At 42.8% G+C, this 25463-nt stretch overlaps 1 protein-coding gene across 1 annotated transcript; it reads left to right on the top strand.

The window, feature by feature from the left end:
* Positions 1-501: 501 nt before the first annotated feature.
* On the top strand, positions 502-24893 carry TECPR1 (tectonin beta-propeller repeat containing 1). Its single transcript, XM_063171851.1, has 25 exons — positions 502-569; positions 3542-3774; positions 5453-5635; positions 6131-6253; positions 6923-7048; positions 8546-8720; positions 8814-8914; positions 10268-10369; positions 10802-10947; positions 11770-12278; positions 13032-13177; positions 14090-14245; positions 14745-14894; positions 15526-15683; positions 16334-16461; positions 16546-16648; positions 17330-17426; positions 17805-17884; positions 18179-18235; positions 19683-19857; positions 20742-20877; positions 21182-21274; positions 21903-22009; positions 22472-22591; positions 23271-24893. Exons 2-25 carry the CDS (start codon positions 3544-3546, stop codon positions 23466-23468), a joined length of 3600 nt encoding a protein of 1199 aa, XP_063027921.1. The 5' UTR covers positions 502-569; positions 3542-3543; the 3' UTR covers positions 23469-24893.
* Positions 24894-25463: the final 570 nt, after the last annotated feature.

Consider the following 25463-nt stretch of genomic DNA (forward strand, 5'->3'; position numbering starts at 1 on the left):
GCATGGCACAGGATGGTATCCAGACAAGTCCTTGAGTATCTTCAGTGCAGGAAACTCCACATCTCTCTGGGCAAACAGTGACTGTGCTTGGTCATTGAACGGGAAAGTTGCTCTTCTTCATGTTCAGGTGGAACGTCCTGTATCGGTTTCTGCCCGCTGGTTCTCGTTCTATTGCCCGGCACCACCAAGCAGAGCCTCCTCCTGACAGCTCTTTCGATATTTCTGCCCATGGGTGAGGTCCCCTCTCAGTCGTCTCTTTTCGAGGCCGAACAGGCCCAGCTCCCTCAGCCTTCCCTCACAAGATCCGCTCCAGTCCCTTGCTCGGCTCCGTCGCCCTCCCTGGAGCTCCCGCAGCAGCCGCCCCGGTGCTCCCCAAGCCGGGCCCCGGCGGAGCCCCGCGGTCCCTGCCCCGCCGCCCCGGCCGTGACGCGCCCGGCCCGCGCCAATGGCGGCGGCGCTCGGAGCCGGTGTGGGCGCGGCGCTCCCCACCGGCCGCGGCTTCCCGGGGCCGCCCTGCCGGGGCGCGGCGGCGCCTTCCGCCGGGAGCGGCGCCGGGCGGCGGGAGGCAGGTGAGGGGCGAGCCCGGGGCCGGGCCGGGCAGGGCAGGGCAGGGCAGGGTGGGTGGAGGTCGGGCCCCTGCCGCCCTTCCCGGTGGCTCCAGCGCTGTCGGGAGCAGTGGCGGAGCCGTGGTGAGCTGCCGGCACCTCCGCGCAGCCCCCGCGGGGAGGGCGTGGGGGGCGCCCGGGGCGTTTCGGCGGAGCCCCGCGCCCGCCTTCCGCCGCAGCCCGCGGGGAGCGGGGCTGTGCCCGGCCCGGGGCCGACCCAGAGGAGCGGGGCTGTGCCCGGCCCGGAGCCGCCCGCGGCCGGTGGCGCCGCAGCCCCGCACGGCTCCTAAGCCGATCCGGCCTTAATGCCCGGGCCCCGAGCGGCGCTGCCGGGCGCGGTGCGCGCTTTGCCGCGTCCGTGGAGCGCTCCGGGATCCCCGCGGGCTCCGAGCGGCGCGGCCGTGGCCGGACGGGGGTACCGGAGGAGTCCCCGCTCGGTTCGTGTGACACCGAGCAGAAATGTGTGCGCGGTGTGCCTCGGAACACGTCCAGTCTTGGGGTGGTTCACATCCTGCCACCGCCACGGCCTGAACTCGGGGACAGGGCCCTGCTCTCCCGGGGAACGTCATTGCTTTTATTATGTGCAAGGAGTTGGGATGTTTTTCATTAATTCTGTAGCAATCAGTGATGCGCCAGGCCACTGGAAATTTTAATTACCAATATGTTTTCTTCATTTAAGCATTTCTGAAATTACCTGGCTGAGCTGTGGGATGAGGAATAATTCAGCATATCAGGTTTTTTTCCAGGCCCCTGAGATTACTTGACAACTTCTGCCTTCACTGAAAAGCACATAAATCAGCAGCACTGAGAATCCTTCAAAACTGGGCAATATCTGTCTTCATCTTCTGCAGCACAGCCAGTGCACAGGGGCCTAAAGTGAAGTCTTTAAAGTTTATAATCCCAAATGCATTTGGGATTTTCCCATGATTCCCCAGACACTGTCTCAAAAGTTCAGATGAAGGAATATGTAGAAACTCTCACTTGTCTTGGCTGCCTTAAGTATTTTAAACCACTTGCATTATTTTATTTGTCCCATCTATGTTTTTCTTAACTTCGTAATCTTTGGAATTTTCATCACCTTTTCCTGAACCTTTCCAGATACCTTCCTGCCTGCCTGGACTGTCATTCCAGGTACAGGCCTTCATTTATACCTTTGTCCATCTTTAAGAGACCCAAGCATCACTTTTCTTTGTTACCTGGCTAGGTAGCTGTCATTGTTGCATTATCTGTAATGCTTCCTTCACTCCAGACTCTCTGGTATTCTGGTTATTTAAGATGAAGTGTATAATATTTTCTTCTGTTATAAACATTGCTTTGGAAAATTTTAAGTGCCAATACTGAAGGGTTATTTTCACAGCCTTTATTTTCCCAGTGATACCCGCACTAATTTTCACCTCCTCTTCTTTTTGTTCCATTATTCCATGTTATGTCCTTCTGTACTCCATTATAGGAGGATATACAAAAGATAAATGGCTGATCCAACAGCAGACAGAGATTCATGCCTTCAAAGTCCCAGCAACAAAGAGGGGAAATGTTGAAAACCAGAGGATTCATCTTAGTTATGCTACAGCTAATAGGAGAATTTTGCTCATGATCTTCCCCTGGTATCACTGATTCCCTGCTACTATGTGTTTTCTTATCACTGTTACCTGTTCTTCACCTGTTGGATCCAGGTTTTTAGGTACTTAGCAGCAGCAATTCTATGAAGCAAAGACTCCTGATATATTCTCCCTGGGATCCCAGAGGAATTTCCTGTGCTGTTCTTTGACACTGACCCAGCTGTGTGAGATTCTCCACAGTTTCTCCACTGCCATTCACATACAGAGTGCAAGTCAGTCCCTGTGTGCCACCTCTTTAATCAGAAAGCAGGCAGGCAGCTCTCCTTAGGGTCTTGTATTAAAAGCAGAGTTGCCATTTGACAGCAAAGCAGCAGTATTCCACACCCACTGCAAGCAAGAATTCCTCTTCTATTGTGTTGGATCTGAGTCCCCTTTCCTCCTTTCCTCTCCCAGTTCCCTACTCCATAATTAAAGGAGCTGAAGGCAAATTTCAAAATATTCATTAGCAATTCTGACTGTGAAACATAGAGAACTACCAAAATTTGTCTGTTTTGATGGCACCCAGAAGGTCAAGTGACAGAAATACCCTGGCCTTTCTTGGCTTCTGAAAGGACTGATGTGCACCTGCCTCACACCTCTGAGAAGGGCAGGGCTGCAATGCTCAGAAAATGACAGGTTATTATGTGACAGAACCAGAATGGAACTCAACCAGGTCTCTGCTGCCAAACCATGCTCTGTATGTACTTAAACTCATCACACCTACGTGTAAAGATCCTGAAGCTGGATCTGCTCCAGAATGCTTTGAAAGAGCTTTCCTGGCAGAGGCAGGCAGGATGTCCATGGTTTAAATCCAGATGTGTGCTTTTGGAGAAGCTCCCTTTCACATCCTGGCCTTTGTGCCAGTGTAGGTGTGTTGTTCCAGAGAGGAGGCTGAGAAGGAGGATCAGGGGATGTCAGGGCTTTGTGGAGCTGAGATGAGCAGGGTGTGCAGCACCAGCAGCATTAGCAGACCCTGAGAGTGGAGCTGCCTGCTGTGGGATGGTCTGTGCTGCTTCATCCCAGTTCACAACTGATGTCTGTCCCCAGCCTGCCAGAGCTGTCCTGTTTATTTCTGAGCTCTTGTAGCATGCACAGTAGAAAGCTCTGGTAGAAAGGTCTTTCTTACGGCTTTTCAGGGACATCTGAGAGGTGTTGGCTGCACAGCTCTGACAAAGAGGTCTGGCTGCCCGCTTTGCACAGGCTCATTTTAAAAAGTCATCCCTTACATCTTTATTTAATTTGACTGATGATGGCTCAGAGCGTGACTGATCTGCAGTAGATTCAAGATCCATTTTTGTACCCATCATTTCCAGCAATAACCTTGTTTTTGCCTTTCAGATATGGCCATGCCCAGTTCCCTCTTGTGGGCTGTTGACATTTTTGGGAGGGTTTACACTCTCTCCACTGTTGGCCAGTACTGGGAGCTGTGCAAGGACACCCAGCTGGAATTCAAGAGGGTCTCTGCTGTCAAACAGTGCTGCTGGGGAATAGCCTGTGACCACCAGGTGTACACCTACGTGTTCTCAGGAGATGTTCCCATCAGATACCAGGAGGAAACCTATGAGAACCAGGTATGACAGGTACAGCACCTCTCACACAGCCACTGCTTGGGCTGACAGCGCCTCCTACATGAGCTGTCTCATGTGTTTTTGTCACAGGAGGATTGATCAGTTTTATTTGTTTTCATTTTTTATCAGAAGTTTCTGAAGAGTACATATATGTGCCAAATACCAGGTTATTCTTGGAGTATTTAAATTCCCAAAGGAGTTACACTTCCCTGTTTCTAGCAAAAACAATTCCAGTGTGAACTCCAGCCTGTTCTGTGTGAGCCATTTCAGACTCAGCATTCACCCTTTTCACTGAGTGGTTTCCATTTCTCCTTTCCTTAGTGACAAATACACAATCCCCTTAAGAAAATGTCCCATGTAACTTCCATGCAACAAAGATTAGAAATATATTATATATGATCATATATTCTGATAATATATTATCAAAAATATATTATTATTTAAACAATGCTACTTAGTGTTCCAAAGACTTCTCTAATACAGGCATAACTTTATATTAAAGTACAACATTTCCAAATTTTGCATAGAAGTGTTTAGGTCATCCTTTCTATCTGATGCACTTCAAAATAATGTCTTTAAAACAGTGTTTTAAAGGAAATTTACCAAATTGGGTTGTAAGTTAACCAAAAGTTAATTCAGAGAGAAATTTGATGAATTTTCTCGAGCACATTTCTCTGATTTCTAATGGGCAATAGAATGAATATAAATAGGGAAGAGATATTAACTTACCTGCATGGGCAAAAGTACAACAAATTAATTTTATACATTATTTAATATTGATACAGCTTTTCAGTTATTTAAGTTTGTTCCTTTTATTGTGTAAACATGTTCTTTAAAAATGCAAAATTTAAAATTTTATTTGTTACTTTAAAATTCTAATTTTGTTTGTTCTAGGTAATGAAACCACAAAAAGAAATACTCTACAAGAGCTAGCAATGAAGAAATTAAACTGAAGTAGTTTGCAGATAATGTGCAAGGCAATTCAGCCAGATTTCTAGTAACAGCAAATAATATTGTATGTAAGGATTATAGACAGATTTTGCACCACTCATTTTCCACGTGCCCTAAAATGTAAGACAGTATTACAAGACAGATTTTGACAGTATTTCTATAGTATGTAGGAGTGTGGGAGGGAAAAAAATGACAGTATTGGTGAAAATCCTTGTGTTATCACTTTTGTAATTGATTCAAGGCAGATTAGGGAAAAAATATAAGATCCAGGGGAGATTTGCTGATACAGTTCTCTCACCACTGTTCCTGGCAGAGGCAGTGCTGTTTTTCTAGTGCAGACAAGATATGAATCATCTTTCTCTGGGAGTAGATTAGAGATACCAAGGCCATCCATGCAGCATTACCCTAATGCTGCAGTGTCATGGTGCCATACATCACCAAAGAAAAAAGCCCAGTGCCTGGTGAAATATAGCATCAGATGGTCCTATTTATGTAGCTGGAAATGACTTGGTTGGGACAAGCTCTGCAGTCAGCCATTTTCTGATATTTAAAAAAGCTTCCTCCAAAGGCTGTGTCAGGGAGGGGCTCATGGAGTGAGCACTTTCTCATTCACCCCAGGAATTTCTTCCTCTTCTACTGCAGAAAATAAGAAACATGTCATGACTCCCTGTAGATGTGCAATGAGATAATGTGATCTCCAAGAAAATCCTTTATTTATTATTTCTGGCAGCGCTGGAATCCAGTTGGTGGCTTTTGTGAGAAATTACTGCCCAGTGACCGCTGGCAGTGGAGTGATGTGAGCGGGCTAAAACACCAGCAGCTCGATAGTTTCACACTGCCTTCACCACACTGGGAGTGGGAGTCTGACTGGTATGTGGATGAAAATATTGGAGGGGAACCAACAGAGAAAGGGGTAGGTGAACAATACCAAAAAGAGATCTGTTCTGGGAATCCTTACTCTGTAAAATGGAAAGAACTTATAGAAGTGTAAAAAAGTCTGTAAAAATAAAACTTGCCATAGATAATTCTTTCTGGGAAGTAGCTCAACTCTAATACAACAGAAAGAAGGATCTTGTTTGAAGAATTTTGAAGTGTATAGGAGCTTCTGTAGAAGCTTTTTTCTTTTGATCAAGCCCCAAAATCCTGGCAACTGAATGCCACTGTTATTTAAGGTCTTTATATGAAGAAAGTAAAAATGTTTATTGTGTCTTGTTTGTTGTGTGTATATCACCCAGAGGAATTTGGGCATGATTCATAAATCATTCATGGAATTAGCTGATCTGTTAATCAGGGCTCTAGAGACACACAGAGTGACTTGTGCTGTGACTCTTGTGCAGAATTGCTCTGAGTTATGACTTCAAGCTTTCCCTTGATCCTGTTATTCATACAAGGAAACCTCTGTTTGCAGGGCTGGACATATGCCATAGACTTCCCCAGCACCTACACAAAGGATAAGAGATGGAATTCTTGTGTCAGACGCAGGAGATGGATCAGATACAGGAGATACAAATCACGGGATGTTTGGGCAAAGGTTCTGGATCTCTTTTACATACTAAATAAACTGATTTCTGAAATAATCAATTAGAAGTGCAGGGAAGTTATTTTTTTATGACTTCTCTGGAAGTCATAGCTAGACTTGGATTCTTTCACTTCCAACTTGCAATTCTTGTAAGCATAAATGGAAAGCTGGGATTTTTCATGGAAACCTGTGGTAATAAGGTGCCAAGTCTTATGTGATGCAATTAGAGATGGATGCTCAGCTCCTTTGCAAATTTCAGATCAATTTTTTAACTTCCTTTGGTTTTGTGACAAGGCACTCTCATTCAAGGTAGTACCTGCCTTGCATCATTCACAAGCTATGTGCTTTATCTGTATGAATAAGTGTTCTTTAATAATTGTTGTTCCATTCTAAGAACATTCAAAATTTGTAATTTGTGATCTTTCAGCTTTCCAATTCTGTATGCACTGTTCTGTGAGTAAAAACTTCCTTTAGTTAAGGTGCAAAACACAGATTTCTCCATGCTGCCTTGGCAGCATTTCCCCTCTCTACATATGGAGGCCTTGAGTGAGAGGGAGAATCTCCCTGCTCAGCCAATCTAGGGGTGATACAGAACCAATCTGCAGGACACAAGTTATGCCACCAACCAAGCCAGCTGTTTGCAGTGTCTCCTCTCCTCAACCTTCCTTCCCTTTGCTGCAGATTGTGTCCCATGATGAACCAGACCAGCTGCCAGACCCTTTCAATGACATCTCCATCGGAGGCTGGGAGATCACGGATGAGCCTCTCGGCCGCCTCTCAGTGTGGGCAGTTTCTTTGCAAGGAAGGGTATGTGTGTGTTCCCTAAGTTTTCTAATAAAATTACTAGTTAAAAGGAGTTAAATACTTGTATAGCAAGGCAGAGTTGTTAGTGTCTTGCACTGGTAAGGAAATGCACTGCTTGTGCATCTGGCAGAGGATGAAAAGCTGCTTTGGGGTTGCATTATGTAACAACTTGTGTTGTAAATGGAAAGGCTTAGTACTTCTAGGGTTGTTGTTTTATGGAAGCCTTTAACCTCTATGAACAGGTGAACCTTAAAAACTGGGGCTGAGTAGTAGTGTATTATGTCTTGAAAAATGCCCAGAATGCTGACTGTGGTGCTGGGAACCAGGAGAAGGAGCCTGACAGAGGTTCTGGTGAAGCATTGTGCTGTGCCTTAGGGGTGGAGAGACAGGGATGATTCAAGAGTTTACAAAATGGTTTGCAAAGACTTACTGATTGGAAAGTGATCACCTCCTGACCTAGCAATGTGGCATCCAGCTCTGACATGTTTTCATTTTATTTTCTATTGAAAACTATATATCTTTCTCTGTGGTTGTTGCTTTTAAGCCTCCATGGGGTCTCCTCTTTTGCTCAATCCTGTGAAGATTTGACTCTTACTTTTCTTCCTTCATTCTTCCTTCATACAGCATGTATCTAATATTCCTTTGTGTCTAGACACTTTCTAACTTGTGGTCTCAGAATGTAATACTTTTTAACCATAGCTTTCAGTCACATATGGCACAGCTTGGAGAGGCAAGCAATCCTGCTTACATTGTTTAAAATAAAACTCCCTATTCCTCATACTTTCTAGTAATACATGACAAGCATCCCAGTCTAAAGCCTTACTTGACTGCCACTGTAAAATGCTTTTATTTCCCAAGTGGAAGTCCCCAGGGAAATAAAGTATTCCTAAAAACGAAGATTCAGCACTCAGCAGTCATGCTGTGGAGCATTTATATGACTGCCACAGGATACTTTCTATGTTTGACCTTTCTGTTTTGACTGTGATCTACAGAAAATTGCAGTCCAAGACTAACAAATGGCTGAATGTCACCAAAGGCTGCACAGAGAATGGATTTTTTCCCCCATATTGTGACAAGCTGTGTTCAGTGAAAGTGAGGCCAGGCTCTCAGCTAACAGTAACATTTTTGTGTTATGTATTTGTTCACTCTAGGTTTATATAACATGCCCTGAAATACACTGAAGTGGTTTAAATGTTGAAATATACACAGAACTTGTAGCAATAGGTTACTGCACCCAATCCAGATGTAGTTCCATGACAAAAGCTGCTCTGTAGAACAGCCTCCTCCCTTAGTACATAAGGAAATAGCTTCAACTGCATAATCAACATTTAAGAAAACATACCTTTAAAGGTCAGAGTGCCATACACTACATAAAACAATCCTCTTGTTAAAGGAGAGCTGTTCTTTCCAGTTTGTCTCTACTCTTGTCTCAATGGTTTCATTGTTGTAGTGATATTTTTTCCTTATTTTAATTGGTTTTGTTTTTTTAAACTTGTCTAGGTATGGTACAGAGAAAATGTCTGCCATCACAATCCAGAAGGTTCCACATGGTCCTTAGTCACCACTCCTGGAGAAGTTGTGCAGATCAGCTGTGGACCCTATGACCTCCTCTGGGCAACTCTCTGGGAAGGGCAAGCTATTGTGAGAGAAGGAATTGACAGGAATAACCCTCAAGGTAAAGTTTCTTAAATCTGGCTGGAAATCCCTTTGATTTGTAGTGTTGAATAAGAAACTAACCTACAGTGCCTTCTGGGTTCTGTCTTTGCAGGAGTTTCCTGGAGCACTGTGGAGTCTCCAAGCTCTGAAAATGGGATCATGCACGTCTCTGTGGGTGTTGATGTGGTGTGGTGTGTCACAAAGGACAGAAAAGTAAGAGGGCTCATGTTCTGCTTTTGCTTTTTCCTTCCCTTTCCCTGTCTGCTGCTCTCAAACAGGAGTGTAACTTGCACAGGAGGCATTGGTGATTTGAACTCTGTCCCCATGGTTTGGGGAATTCTGGCTCCCCTTGCTGTTATGGGAATGCTCTGTGGTTTGTGATGGTTGAGTTGAATTTTAAGACCTTTTGCTTTTTTTTGGAAGGAAATTTCTATACCCAAGTCAGACAGATTTGGCAGGTGGATGGAGATGAGGGTGGGGATTGGATGAGGAGCCTCTTCTAAGGGATATTGAGCATCAAAATTGAAGTGACTCCTGTTTCCACAAAGACTGAATTTTACATCAAAAGCAGCAGGGGGAGTATTCTCATCTACACTTTCCTGCATGATGCTATTTTATCTTCCTACTGCAACAGTTCCCTCTTCATCAGTCTTTTTAATGTGGGGGTTTTGGTATTTAATTAGGTGAGATATCTCTTATGTGGATGTGTGATTACTTTCTTACTAGAGTTTTAACTTAGAATGATGGAATGTCGTAAGTTGGAAGGGACCCATAAAGATGATGGAGTCCCACTCCCTGCTCCTTCACACTGAATTCAAAGCCAGGCCTGAGCTCTGTGCTTGTGCAGCAGTTTTGTTGAGTTTCTCTGCTTTAGTGAGTCAATACTTGCCAGCTGAGCCATGGCAACAGGCTGTGCCCAGCCTGCTCCATCTGCCACATAAATCCACTGTAATAAATGGAGATAGGCTGGTGCATTTTCCTTCAGATCTGCCACAGGGCAGTCAAGCATCCTGATGTTATGGGATTCAGCCAACAGCTTCTAAGGGAGCTGCTTGCTGCTGTGACTGTATGGATGTAAGCTACATACAGAGTGAACTTCTTCCAGGTGCCCAGCCCAGAGACTTTCAGATTGGTAAAGTCAGATCTAAGGGGAGACAATTTAAAGAGCTGTACTGCTAAAGACATCCCCCTGACAGTTCCCTCTGGCAGCTGTGCTTCTAGGGTTTGAATGTAAGAACACTATTTAGGAGCCCATTCAGAGTGATCAAAACCAGCCTATGTGGTGATTGTAATAGAAAGTATTTTTCCAAGAGCATAAAAGCTAACTCTGTCACAGGAAGTCCTACAAAATGTCACCTTTTTTGGCTTTTCTGGCTGCAGGTGGACACACAATGTGGGTACTATTGGGTGAACTGTTTTATCTTTATCTGATAAAGAATCAAGGAAGTAATTGATTTCTTAAGATAATGTGGCAAGTCAGTCTTAGAGGTTAAGACTAATCCACTAAAGAAACTAAATTCCTGCTAGAGCAGAAGGAGAAAAAATTACTTTCTGTTGTTGTTGTAGGTGTGGTTTAGAAGAGGAGTGAATTCACATAATCCTTGTGGGACAAGTTGGATTGAAATGGTTGGAGAAATGATGATGGTAACTGTAGGCTTAAACAACCAGGTAAGAGAGCAGGGGAGCAGCTGAGAGAGTATTTATATTTACATTCCCCTCCAAAGGAATGTTACCTCTAAGGGTATGTTCCTTCTAGTGCAGAGCTGTTCACACGTGGGGAGGGCTCTCAGCAGTGCCAGCAGGGCTGGCTGGACAAAGGGACCCTGGGCTTAAACTGCTGGGAGGGAAAGAGGGTGAATTCTGCAATTGTGACCTGAAGGTGACAGCCAGCACGTGTCTTGTACGGCACAGGGAGGTGCAGACTGGTTTTGGTACAGAATTTTGTTCTGTATCTACAGTGTCAGCATTAAGGAAGAACACAAAAGGAAAATGCTGTGTCCAGCAGTTTTCTGTGCTCAATTCTGCTCCACTGCACCTTCTTTGTATCTGATACCTTCTGCATGCCAAGCCACTTCCCTCACCAAGCCCTTTCCTCCCTAGGTCTGGGGAATCGGCTGCGATGACAGAGCGATCTATTTCCGTCAAGGTGTCACACCAAGTGAGCTCAGTGGGAAGACGTGGAAGGCAATTGTGTCTGGCAGGGAGAGTGACAGATCTCAAACTGGGAGCTCAACAAGTCTCCTCAGGTACTTCATGAAATACCTGCTCAAGACTTTTTACAGCAAGGGTTTCAATGCTAGGAGATATTTCTTTAGATTCAAGGGGTACAGACAAGGAGGAGTGGGGAAGACATCTCTAAAAATTATGTATGCCAAAAGGCAATTGCATTTTTGCCATTAAAATTAATAATAAGCAGCAGTTGTTGCACTCAGAGAAGAATCTGAAGCTCCCACATTGGAATTCACTGCATGCTTGCAGTAAAGCATGTTCCTCTGGCTTTACGAGCTCTATCTGGAAGTAGTCTCTAGTAAGAGAAGATGTTGTTTATGAAATACCACGAAGGAGTGTCAACTCCACTTAGGAATTATCCTGAGTGTCACTGTATGTTTCTTTTCCTAGGGAGGTTCTATCAGTTACTCCCCCTGCCTGCTGGCCTCTGGGCTGTACCACACGTACCAATGGATCTGACTTGTTTCAGCCAGAGTGTGTGCTGAGAAGTTCCTTTTGGCAAAGACAAATCATAAAGTTAATAAAGGGCTTTAAAAAATCCCATTTGTTATTTTGTATTCAGAAAATGAGATGTGTTTTCCTGAGAGTTGTAGGCAGCCAACACCACCAATTGTTTGAAAAGATCAGTAAAATTCCTTCCTATGTTTCAGATTTACTAGACCAGTTTGCCAGGTTTGTGTTGGACTTGTTCCTCTGATGATACAATTTGACATTTAAAAGAGAAGTCTGCTGTTTCTCTCCTGCAGTGAAACACTAAGTCAGTTTCTGTGTGTGCAATCTAAGGCCTGTGCTGATTTACAATGCTTTGGATGATAATTAATTATCTATTTGTCCTTCAGTGCTGGCTGTTTCTTTACTGATGATATTCAGAACCAAACAAGCGCGGTCATTCAGGGTGATGCAGATCCTTCCTCTGATACAGAGCTGCCCACGAGCCCTGCCAGCCCTGCCCTGCTGGGAGCTGCAGCTGCTGGGAGTGGCCCAGCCAGCCAGGCTGAAACATCTGCACGGCTGCCTGTGGATCCTCTGCACTCTGAGCAAGGAGAAGCCACTGCTGCCTCAGCTAGTAATGGCAAAGATAACCTCAAAATGAATAAATCTCCTGCAAACCCAAATCCTTCTGCAGAACTGCAGTGGATAAACATTGACTTGAAGGAGGCTCAGAAGCATCCAGTGCTGTCTGTGAGCAGCTTTGCAGACACATCCAGCCTCTCCTCCCTGGGCGCCTTCTCGGTGGGAGCTGAGGACCAGTACGGAGCTGATGAGCACCCGCTGTGGGCCTGGGTGTCTGGGGGAGGCTGTCTGGTAGATCTGCACAGCCCACTGAAGTGGTTCACTGCTCCATCAGGTACTGGCCAGTCACCACAGCACACCCCAGTTCCACTCACAGCTCAATATGCTCTTTAAGAAAAATGTTTTTTTCTGAGCAAAGCCACTTGTGCTAACCCACTTTCTTTTACTGCAGTTTGTTAATGGGTTCATGTCTGAGCATAGTGCTGCAGTATTTAGCTGTAGAGCATTTTGGGCTTGAGATAAATAAATGTAAAATTGATATTTGCTCTTGAGTTCCTGTAGCAATTTCATAAAGTAATCTGTGCTGGATCTCCATCTCATTTTTAATTGTACTGAAACTGCAGCTTGGGGCAAAACACATAATATCACTGAGCAGTAACAGGAAGGAGTGAAAAGGCTCTCTTGGGAGGTGCAGATGCTGGCAATAACTACCTCACTCTGCCATTCCTACTGAAATGGGTAAAATAAACCATGAACTGTGGCATCCCAGTATTTAACAGTCTAACTCGTGATGCAGTATATTATCTAATTATCTTGCAGTATATTATCTAATTATCTTACAGTTTAGTGACAAATCTCTCATTTTTACAAGGTTAAGGCTTTAAAAGCTTCTATATAATCTATCTAGTGATCCTTTCTTTATGAATCATTTACAGAGTTTGGCTGTAATACATTGATTCTAAATTATTATTAAAATGGTGTTCGACTGGGTTGCTCCAGTCTAGTGTTCTAAGGAGCGCCGTGTTTTACCTTTCACAGAACTGTGCTCAAAGCTCACTGGAGTTTATTGGGTTTGGTTCTGTCCCAGGTTTGTCATCATCTGTGCAGTCTCTGTCCCTGTCCATCACTCCTGCACAGACAGCAGCCTGGAGGAAGCAGATTTTTCAGCAGCTCAGTGAAAGGACAAAGCGGGAACTGGAGAATTTCAGGCACTATGAGCAGGCTATTGAGCAGGTAAGCAGTGAGGACATTTATCTCTTATCTTCTAAACACATCTGGCAATCAATAATACATTTCTGACATACTGATTTGAGCTTACTGTCAGCTTTATATTCTTGCCTTTATTTCTGTCTGTGACAACTTTCCTGGATTATTAATGTCTGAGCTCCCTGTGGGAAATTAACAGCTTGTCAAAGATGGTGCAGCAGTATTCATCTAAAAGCATTATCAGATAGTTTTGTTTAGGAAGAAACAAAGCATTGGTCAGCATTATTTGGGTACTGTGAGACCTCAAATCCTCAGAGAAATGGTTGCAACAGCAGAACATTGTATGAATTATTCCACCACAAGATGAGGCACCTTAATTGAAACAGTGACTCAAGGAGGTGAGCTTCCCTCTCTGTGGCCATTAGGACTAATTCAACTTGCGTAAATCAATGGTGCAAACGTCAATGGCAGCACATAAATAGCAGCAGTTTTGTTTGATGTTCCCTTTGTTACGACTCCGTGGCTCTTTTCAGATTCATTCATATTGTTGGTCCCTTCTTTGCTACTTGCCAAATGACATCTAGAATTATTTGATTAAAAACATTTGGAGTCCAAGGGTTTAATCAAGTTTTAAAAAATTATGTCAAAAGCCTTTAAATACCAAAGAGAGGTTGTGTTATAACAAGAACAAACTTGAGTCAGTTATTACCTGTGTACTACTGCATTCTTGCAGGGTAAAAATACACGTGCTACTCAGTATCTTTTTATCCACTTTTATGAGTTTCCACATGGGAATGTGTGATACAGGTGTATGAAGGTATGATGAGGTGTGATACAGACTAACCTGCAGCAGACACAACTTGTGGGCACAAACCCAGCATTTGGGAGAAAGAAAGAGAGCCATGCAGTTTCTTTATTCCTTTTGTGTTTGCCTTGCAGTCAGTTTGGGTTAAAACTGGAGCCTTGCAGTGGTGGAGGAACTGGAAGCCTCATAAGTGGATGGATGTTCGAGTAGCACTGGAGCAGTTCACGGGGAGTGATGGGATGCGTGACAGCATCCTGTTCATCTATTACATGTACCACGAGGAGAAAAAGGTGTGTTCAGCTGCAGGCCCCTGGGAGAGCTGCTTTTGGCAAAGGGAAGCCTCTGAAAGGGAAACAGTTTCTTTAAAGGAGGCAAATTACAGCGCCTACTGTTCTGAGGTTTGGCAATTCAAAGGTAACTCCAGGTACCAGCAAACCCCAAGTTTTTCTGGGCTGTGTCAGTGCTGTGTCAGAAAAACCCAGTCACAAACCACTCACACTGCTTAAACCATCAGTTCTGCACTAATTAGGAATTCTTCTGGAAATTCAAAGTTCTTGGTTGTGAAGAACCCAGCTTGGCTGGACAGGGTCTTCCCAAGTAGGGTTAATGCCTGCAGGCAATAGGAATCATAGGTAGGGGGAGGCTGGAAGTGGAGTCTCATTCCCTCTGTGCCAAGAATTGATTCTTTGCTGTCCTTGGCAGGAATGCCTTGTTTGTAGACCAGAAGTGCAAAATACTGGCTCTGTGGAAGGTTTGCCTTAGTCACAGGTGTTTTTTCTCTTGTCTTAGTACATCCATGTGTTCCTGAATGAAGTGACCATAATAGTTGAAGTGCTGAATGAAGCCAAGCATTCCTTTGCCTTGTACACACCTGAGAGGACGAAGCAGCGATGGCCAATCCGCCTGGCAGCCGCAACAGAGCAAGAAATGCACGACTGGGTAAATCTGGGCATCTCTCATTTCAAGCTGGCAGTATCTGCAATTAAACATAGAATCCAGTCTCTGAAATGTCAGCGTTACATTTAAACTCTTGGGGCTACTCATCTGGTTTTTAAGTGTAGGTATTTAAACCATCTGATCAAACTTATTTAAAGGCACCTGAGGCTTGTTATCTCCTCTGAAGCCTGTCTGCTTTCTTGTGCTGCAGTTATCCACAGCAACACCAATATTGCTTTACATTCTCTTCCTATCTCTGGACATAGATTAGGGTAGGAATGAAATAGGAGTTGAATGAAGTTATTGTGTTCTTCTGCATTGGTAGAAGAACCATTCTCTGTTTTCATTGCTGCAGTCTTTTGTACAGGCAGACAGGCATAGATACACTGGAGTAGGGGCAAACCTGAGAGATGCTTCATCCTGATCAGCTCCTGCAAACCACAGCAGTCCCAGTGGTTGTATAATAATTTCTGAACCACTGAATTCTAGTGCCTTTTGAGAAAAACCTGCAAATTCACTTTGATGATTGGCAAGAATGTACAGAGGTAAAATTCTGTTTTACAATACTGACCATCTCTATGGGAATTTTTGTTCTCACTGTAAATGGAAGCTTTTTTTGCTTCTTTTTTTATAGCTGTCTTTGCTGAACATGTCTTGCTGTGAAAGCAGACGGATTCAAGGCCCTCCTTCTCACCATGCCATTTGGTCAGTCACTTGTAAAGGAGACATCTTTGTTAGTGAGCCAAGTCCTGAGCTGGAGGCCGGACCCCAGTTGATGCCATGTGACCAAATGTAAGAGGCTTCTGAAGCTGTTCTTTCTGCATGGGACGCCATCCAGCAAAGAATGTCCTGTCAGTTCAGTGGCTTTGGTGGGCTCTTGGAGTGTGTAGTACACTGCAGATGTCTCTCACTGACAGGGTTAATGGCTGCCTTTCTACTCATGATTGCATGTGAAGAAATTCACCAAAACATATTTTAATTCTTGGATGCTGGAGATATCCTTGTGATTTCAAAAGCCTTTCTCACTGAGATCCCATTTTTTAAAATTTTATCTTTAATGTCATAAGAGATAGCCTAAACTGAAAGTAAATTTAATCGCTGTAATTAGAATATAATTTGAGCTTTCAGTTTTATCTGAGTCAAGAAATCTGAAATTCTCAGTCTTCCATAGACACTACAGTCCAGGAGCAGTTTCTTGACAGTTTTTATGACAACTGTGGCAATATGGAACTGCAAACTCCTCAAGCAGAACAATGCCATCTGCTTTTTGGGAGCTGTTCAGAGGGAAATGCTTTCAGCTGGCAGCTGCTTTCACTTCGAGTTTGCTCAGTGGTTGGACAAGTGAGCAGAGCAGTTGCCTGTGCTGAAGATCATGGGGTTGTTGGTGGGAAAGCCCCATCCCTGCAGGATGTGGTGCTGAGTGCAGTGTCCTTCCCTGGCAGGTTCTGGCGGCAGGTGGGAGGGCACCTGCGGCTGGTGGAGAGCAACAGCCGGGGCGTGGTGTGGGGCATCGGCTACGACCACACAGCCTGGGCTTACACCGGTGGATATGGAGGAGGCTTCATCCAAGGTACAGCTTGGCAGTGATGGAATTTAAAAGGTAATGTCTTTGAGCTTTAGCTTTATTCTCATCCACATTGTTTGTTCCTCACAGGACTGGCCAGCAGTGCTGATAACATTTACACACAGTCAGATGTGAAATGTGTTTACATCTATGAGAACCAACGGTGGAACCCTGTCACTGGATACAGCAGCAGGTTATTTTATTGCATTTATTTATTTTAACACTACTACTGTCAAATGAAACAAGGGCTTTGTTCTAGCTTGGAAGAATTATTACACTTACTGTGTAATACTGTATTACACTTACTCTGTCTTCTGTCTGTTCCAACATTCATAGTTAACCTGTGATGGCAGGAGCAGCATTTCTCAATTTTCTAATTTGTAATTATCAAAAATGTCAAAATGCCATTATGGCAAAGTGTTACAGATTTGTGCTTTGTGATTGCACAAAGTGTGCCTACTTGCAGTGTCTTTCACTATTAAGACCAGACAGAAAAGTTATTAGGATCTGTATATTCCTGTACATATTGTGCTAAATACACTGTGTCCTTGAATAGGATATTTGACCAAAAGTATAGAAAAATATATATCCAATTATATGGCATTCACGTTCCAGTTCTATATGGTAGTGAGGAATATCACTCTACAGAGAAAACATTTACAAGGTCCTCAAGTTTGCTATAACTGGAAGCAATTGCACAGATTCTTTCCCACTGTGCTCATCACTCACATGATATTTCTAAATAGAGATTAATGATGGCAGTGTTTTGTGTGTGAAAGCAGGAAGTGCTACAAAAAGGCTTTTCTTCCCTTGCCTTTTGAACTCCCTGTTGTAAATGACCTTGCATTCCTTGTGCACTGTTCCACCACCACAGAGGTCTGCCCACAGACAGATACATGTGGAGTGATGCCTCTGGCCTGCAGGAATGTACAAAGACCAACACCAAGCCTCCTTCTCCACAGTGGTCTTGGGTAAGTTTTGGCTTACAAATTTTTTTACAAAGTCCAGGCTTAGGAAGTAGGATATAAGACTTGAGTTCAAGGGGCCCAGATTTTCTTCTGTTATTTGTTGTAACATTTAACCTTGTTTTCCCCATTAATAGCTAGAAATAATCTTCCATAGTTAAAAGAATGTTAAGCATTGAGTGAGGTGTTTTGTTTAATGTGACTTAGATAATTTTCTCCTCCTCTGAATTAAAAGATTTGGGTAAAAAATTAAAAAGTATTTCAAGTGTTAGAAGGTTTCTAGCAAGTCATTGCTCTCCAAAAGGTGGAGGTAAATAGAAGAAGGGGTGTTCATGATGCATTAGGTGTTGATTGTTACTGCCAGTGTCCCCTTTGTGCCCACAGGTCTCAGATTGGTACATCGACTTCAGCCCGGCGGGCGGCACGGACCGGGAGGGCTGGCAGTATGCAGCTGACTTCCCAGCGTAAGGAAACTCCTCTTCTGCCAAATCCAGTCCTCACTCCTTCTTGTTTCTGGTTTGCACATTAACTGCCCTCTGCCAGGGACACAACACTGCCTTATTTCCCCCCTTTTTGTGGCCATGCTGATACTTGCAGGGAGGGAGGGCAGCAAGGTGAACTTGGCAAACTGTGACTTGAAGAATTTTAAAATCAGCAGTTGTGCCTGGTGGGCAGATGGAGGCAGTGCTCTCAGGCTGGCACTGACACTGGAGATGCTCTGACATCCTCATGAACATTGTTTAAATCTGTTTTGGTAGGTCCTACCACGGGCACAAGACAATGAAAGACTTTGTCCGACGGAGGCGCTGGGCCAGGTGAGGAGCCTCAATATAAATAAGATTTGAAGTTGAATCTAATTGCTCACTAAGTCTACTTTTGTTATGAGGTCAAGAGTCAACAAAACCCAATCAACAAAAGAAAAAGTAAAGAAACCTGAAATAAATAACCCAGCAGAGAAACTGATGACCTTTAACATTATGTATCTAATTGTAAGTCTCTATGAGTAGTTACCGTATTGGATTTTGTGGGATCTGTAGACAAAAGTCAGACAGTTCTTCTCTATATCTGATTTTCCTTATGGTAAATGATTGAGGAATAGTAGGCACTGGGTATATCAGTACATATTACATCACTTGTAACTGCTGCTAATAGGCCTTCTATATTAATAGTTTCAATTTATGAATTCCACATACTGAATGCTGGGCCACAGATACTCCAACCCCATTTCAGTCAGAGGAAATGTCCAGGTGGAACCCAGAAAACAGCAAACTGCCACTGTATTCTGTAAGCTGAGGAAGTCTGTGCATTCCCTATTTTTCCAACTTTTCTGTGCTTTCTATACTAGAGCATCTAATAGTGGTACTAATTAATTGCTGTGAGCTCACACACTGCTGGGTTTAGTATTGGTGCTACAAAGTATTTTGCCCCCTGTACAAAAAGCTCTGAAGTGAGTGAGATTCTGAAGCATCAAAAGTGTTATTTCAGGATATGCAGCAAAACAAACCCAGTAAATCAAAATGGTGACTTGAAATAAAATAAGCAACTTAGAAATACTCTCTAGTCTAAATACTTCCTCTTGTTTTAACTACCAATTGAAAATTGAAAACAAATTGGCTCAGGGTTGGATGTGGTTTTTCAGAACTAGAAAGCAGAGTAATGTCCTGATGTTTTCTGAACATTATTCATACATGAAATTGTTGTGATGAGGATAGAGTCTAACATAATAATTGACAGCACTACTTTGGTGCAGTTTCCACAGAAGAAGTACACAAAGTCCCAGCATGACTTACCAAGTCTGTCATTTAGAGCTGCTTTACCTCTGCCTACCTCAAGATGCTACATAACCTTTTTAACAGACCAACCAAAAAAGAATTGCAAAGTTATTCTTTTAACCAAGACAGAGGAAGGAATGAGCTGGGTGTGGAGCTCTCTCTGGAATTTACAATCCTGCTGCTGCCCAGTGAGTCTAAGAGAGCTATGGAGCAGTGTAGCACCAGTTGCAGACTTCTTGAGTGGTCCTGGTTTTATAAAGTAACTTAAAAAAAGCCCCAAACAAACAACAGAAGCTTTGAGAAATCAAAATTAGCTCAAATTTAAAAACCGAATTAATTGTTAAAAACCTCTTTCAAATTAAAAATACTAATATTTAATGAAAAGCACTACCTAATGAAAAAAACTTTAGCACTGGAAGTCAACAATAAACTGGGAAACCAGTTATAGAAAGTACATACTTCTGACAGGTTTGGGCTTTTTCTGCTTCAGAAAATGTAAGATAGTCACCAACGGGCCATGGCTGGAAGTGCCTCCTGTTACCCTGTGGGACATCTCCATAATTCCCAGTTCAGATGCAGATGATGAAGAATCAGTAGCACTGTGGGCAATCAGTGACAAAGGAGACGTGCTCTGCAGGCTTGGAGTGACACAGCAAAATCCAGCTGTAAGGCTCCCTGTTTGTTTTTACTGCTTATTGATGTATTTAATGTGATATGCAAGTACATACAGTCACACAGAGCCCTCTCTCAAAGCACCTTGTTATTTTTCATCCCTTTGTGTCCCAGATTTTCACATCCCTGTCCATCAGCTGTAGCACACTTTGCTGCCCACGTTCCTTTTAATAGTGCTTCTCTTGCATAATCCACCTGAGCTTGTGCCACACCACCTGCAGGAGCCTCTCTCAGCTCCTGGCCATCTCCTCATGAAGCATTTTACTTCCACTTTCTGCACTGGCAGCTTAGATCTTCTTTTTTTGTTTGTTTTTTGAAATGGTTGATAACAGGTGTATCCCATTGAAAGGAATTGCTGAGGAATGGACTCTGTGAAGCATGGTCCCACTCTAGGACCTCAATACCAGTAGGATAAAAACCAGGAAAAACATCAAAGAAAATGCTTTAGTAGAATTTGGAGAAAAACTACAAGAAATTGAAAAATAATTAATTCTTTTTTTCCTTCCTGATCTGTAAGGCTGTGCAGCAGTGCGAACTGGAATACTGTGTCTGGAATGTGAAATCCTGTATCAGCTGATTTTTGTGAGGAATTAAAGAAAAAAAAAGAAGACTCTAGTCCAGCTGTTCAGAGACATGTAGATGCCTAAAATGCAGTGATTTTAATATAAAAGGCCATGGTCCAACTTAGTTATTTTCAAAGAGTTGTATATCCAAATATCTTTGAGGATCATTTCTGTTCAGTCATAAAGTTATGTAAGATTTATTCTCCAGAACATTTTTCACTGTGTCGGTTTTTTCTCATTTGGTAATAATCAACAATATTTTGTCATGGAGGTTTTAAGCACTGCTCCACAATTAATTTCCTATGATTTGTTAGGGAACATCCTGGCTGCACGTGGGAACAGATCAGCCCTTCATTTCCATCTCCATTGGAGCATTTTACCAAGTGTGGGCTATTGCCAGAGATGGTTCTGCCTTCTACCGGGGTTCAGTGTCTCCAAACAAACCTGCAGGTAAGAGCTTGGACTTTGCCTTTTGCTCTGCTCCACTGCCATGTCTGAAAAAGTCCAATCTGTTTCACAGAGGCCTTTCCCATGGCTGTGCAAAACTGTGCATACAAATAATGCAATAATTATAGCGGTTCATTGCTATTCACTTGTGTAATTGAAAGTGTTCAATTTGTAAAAAACAATCTGTTAAAAATATATGAAGTGTGATGTCATTCACAGCTTCTGCACAGCAATGGATTTCAGCTGCAGACATTTCCATACCTAATTCTATTTTTGCAATGCTTAACTCAAGATTTGTGACCTTTAGGTGACTGTTGGTACCATATCCCTTCACCTCAAAAACAGAAGTTAAAGCAAGTCTCAGTGGGACGAACATCTGTGTTTGTCTTGGATAAAAATGGTAAGGATTTAAAAAACTATTAGTCGGTGCTACAAAAAGTACAGCAGTCTGTACCAGAGTGATTTAAAAAGAAGAGGTTAAGTTAGAACTGGACAGATGAATACTGGTGCTCCAAAGGGAGCAATATTTCATACTGAAGGTTCTGGAGTAGCAGTGCATTAAGTTCTGCTTCTGAAGGCTTGGCTGTTGTATCTGACAGTGCCCTGGGTAACAACAATCCAGCACCTGTGCTCTAGTGGGGGGAAGACACAAATAAATGTCAGAGAATTGCATGGCTGGGTTTTGTCTGGACTCCAAAACAGATAAATCATGAAGCATCTTTTGTACAAGAAACAAGCCTTTAACAACAGATTCAGGGATCTTCATCTCATTTTGTTTTCTAGTGCCTAGTTCCTTATATGAACATTCTTCCCTAAGAAGTTTTACAACAGAGTATTTGCTAGTTTTTATAAGCAATAACTACAGAAATACGAATTCCAAAGTGGGAGCTTCATTTTGTCCATCTCTGTAACACCTTAGCCAAAACTGCATTTCCCTGGAACACAGAAAGAATTGCTGATTGATGTTGTTGGCAGCACTTCAGACAAGCAGCCATGCTGGGCTGTAACCAGCACTCTCTGTTTCCCAGGCAATCTCTGGTACAGGCAGGGAATCACTCCCAGCTACCCTCAAGGATCCACCTGGGATCACGTTTCCAACAATATCCGTAAAATGTCTGTGGGGCCCCTGGACCAGGTGTGTATTAAGCTTCCTTGTATCTCATGAGTTTATTAAAAATTATGTAGAATATACTTTAATAATTCAATGCTCTTCAGTCTTAGTTTTGTTTAACTTCATTGCACAAAATGTTGGTCTAAATGTTGGAATCTGATAGCAAGAGAAAACATCATACCAATGGAATAGTGATACAGCCAAGCCCTCTGCTGCAAAAAGCCTCATTACTTTTTTTTCCCATTTTTTTAATAAGGCTATATATTTTAAAAAGGCTTTTTATATATTTAATCTATTTCCTGCCAAGTCTTATCTATCAATGTTTTAATTATAACACTGCTCTATAGTTTGTCTGGGTGTCTCTCTGCCTAAATGAGAGCATTTTCAGTCTATTGAAGAACAAGCCTGATTTTTGAAAGGGGTCAGACAGAGATTTGACATCTGGGAAGAGCAGCACATTTTACTGCCTCTCTCTGCTTCCTTGAGGTGTGGGTGATAGCTGACAAAGTGCAGGGCAGCCACAGCCTGAGCTGTGGGACCGTCTGCCACCGGACTGGTGTCCAGCCCCTGGAACCCAAAGGCCTCTCCTGGGATTATGGTATTGGGGTAAGTGCTGGGGGCACACAACTGCCTGAAGTTGTACATCCCAATGTCTGTGGGCTCACAGAGAAAGGGAAATGCCATCCTGCCCAGCTGGGCAGCATTGGAAAGCTTGGATATACCTGTAGGAAACGGATATTTTCCTCCAGGTTTATTATAATGAAGTTATTATAATGGGCTGTGCAGTCATAGCTGGGAAGTTATTTATTTGCATTTGATAAGTATTCATTTTAAATAGGTAATTTAAAAGTTACAATGAAAAAACTAGTGGAGTAAGAGCCATTTAAAAGAAAGTGGATTTCTTCCTAGTCTGCACATGAATACTCCTCATTGTTGTATCCAGTAATATTCTCAATGTTTTGAAAAAGGCTATTTCAATGTTTTGCCACCTTTCAAATTAGGGGAACAACTGCAGTGGCTCTGTTATGAATGCCTGACCCTACTAATCTCAATTCTCAATGTGATAAAAAACAATCCTCAAGTTTACCACTGTAACTCCCTGTCAGGGAGGTTTGCTGTGTTTTGTTTCATTTTACAAGGAGCCTTTTTTTCTGATTCAGAGCAGGATTACTTTCCTCATGAACAAACAGAACAAACTAGCAGTGGACATAAAGCATCACATCACATCCAGCACTGACTGACAGGGTGATGTTTCTCCTTTTGAGTTTCTGTGTCCCTTTTTCAGGGTGGGTGGGAGCACATTACAGTCAGAGGAAATGCAACAGAGGGATCTCGGGGTGCTGTGCCTGACACTGCAGAGGAAAACCCGGCAGCATCGAAGGAGGGAGAAGATGAGGAGAGTAAAGGGAAAACAGAACACTCTAAGACCCCTCTGATGGTCAGTGAAAGTCAAGAATTGGACAGAAATTCTGTTAACTGTTAAATTGTTGCCATCTACATGTTCCTACCAAGCAGTAGGAAATAGTTGGGAAAAAAATAGCTGTCTACTGCTTGGAGAGAAAAACATTTTTGTGCTACTAATATGTTTGACTGAACTGGACTTTGCAATGGGGTATTTTAAGTACTGAATCCTTCTAATGCATCTTGTGTAAAATGTGACTTGATAGAGTCCATAGTTTTGTCAAAGCAGGCAAAGTTTTTAACCACAATGTATTTCTGACCCTTTACCATAGCTGCTACACACCATGCAAATGTGAATATCTGCACCCATGATCACTGCATTTACTTCTATTTTTTATGCTCCCTACATTTCTCTCATATTCGCACATCTTGCACGCTGTCCTTGAGATTCATCTTTGAGGACAGATGAAAATGTTGTTTCAATTTGAATGAATGCAGGCAAACACAGCTGGCCCTGTTTGGAGAGGCCCTTACACAGGCACAGAGCTCTGCTCATGGGAGGGCTCCATGTCTAAGGACAGACTTTGCTCAGGCTTTTCTTGCTCCCATCAGCAAAATCAAATTCTGCACAACTCTGCTTAGGCTGCAGTTAGCAGGAAGGGCCAGTTTTTGCTGTCTTTTCTCACAGTGTGTTAATGAGGCAGCAGAACCCCTGGTTTCAGGGAGCCACTGGAGAGCCCAGGCCTGCTCAGTGGGGCTGAGCTCTGAACTGTCACTGCAAGCACTGGGAAATCATGTTCTGTCTTCAGCTGAACTAGAACTGGGACAGGTGAGGGACACAGATGCCTTCCTAAGGAGGCTGGAAGGGACAGGACTCTGGAGGCTGTTCCAGATCATTGCAAATTATGCTTTCATACTGTAGAGGTTAAAGGAAGGTCTTAAACTGACTTTACAGTAGTAAGAATGCAAAACAACTTTACTGACAGCAGTGGAGTTTGCCAGTGTACACTGATAGCAGTTCAGAATGAAGCTCTGCTCTTCATTTTGAGTAAGTGATTTATCCATCCCTTTTTCCAACATGAAATCACTTTCTATTCTCAAGAAAAAGCTTTTTTTCCTGACTTATGTATCATGATTGGACAGTTTACATTCATTTCTCCTCTGTGTGTGTGACTCTACATGAAGTTATTTTTATATGATGAACAGTTTGGTGTGTCTCAGTACTGTATTTGTAGAAGTAAAACTTATGTTTGCACGTATTTAAGGAATATATTTGGTATTTAATGCCAAGGAAAGCACTGTTTCTAAGTCCAAATGTGAATGAAGACTGAAGATGCTTTACTGTTAAAAAAAAGAACCTGTTGATCTTTCCAGTATGTGATTAGAGATTTCTGGTTTATACATTCATTGTGGGAGAAGCATAAATCATGTGTTGCATTAATTACCGTAATAGGTTTTGCATAACTTGCACAGTATCTTGTCCAAATAAATAACTTTATTACATGTATTTTTAGAGAATTATTAGGATTGTATTTTTCTCTGCATTGTATCAAGATTTTTCCTTTTAATAGTCAGTGTTTACATCTCCAACAATCAACCTGATTGCATACAATAAGCTTTATAATGTACCTTTGCATTTTTCCCTACATTGCCAAGTTTCACTTACTTTACTGTAAAAAACTGGGTTAAAGTGAAAAAAAAGTTATAAGTTGTTTATGTTTGAGTACTAAGTATTTGCCTTCTAAAATATTATTGAGAAAATTATTTAATTAAAAAATATAATGTCATTGTTGTGGCTAGTTAATGTATGGAAAAGTGACTTTAAACTGAAGCAATTTTGAAAAATAAAAGTAATTTATCAGAAAAACATGCTTCTTAATCTCTTCTGACATGTCCAAGAACAGAGCACTTTGTACTTTGCTACACTGTGGAACCAGCAGCTGTAATTCCATAAAAATGCCTGTTTCCAGAGCCTGACTGTCCCTTGGGGATGGAGTGTTCAGGGAAGGGGTGACTCTCACCTGCCTCCTTGGCTGCTGTATTTATAGCCAGATATGATGTGCCATTCTGGGCTTAA

This window comes from Melospiza melodia, chromosome 18, assembly GCF_035770615.1.
Source record: "Melospiza melodia melodia isolate bMelMel2 chromosome 18, bMelMel2.pri, whole genome shotgun sequence".
NCBI classification, from domain to species: Eukaryota; Metazoa; Chordata; class Aves; order Passeriformes; family Passerellidae; genus Melospiza; species Melospiza melodia.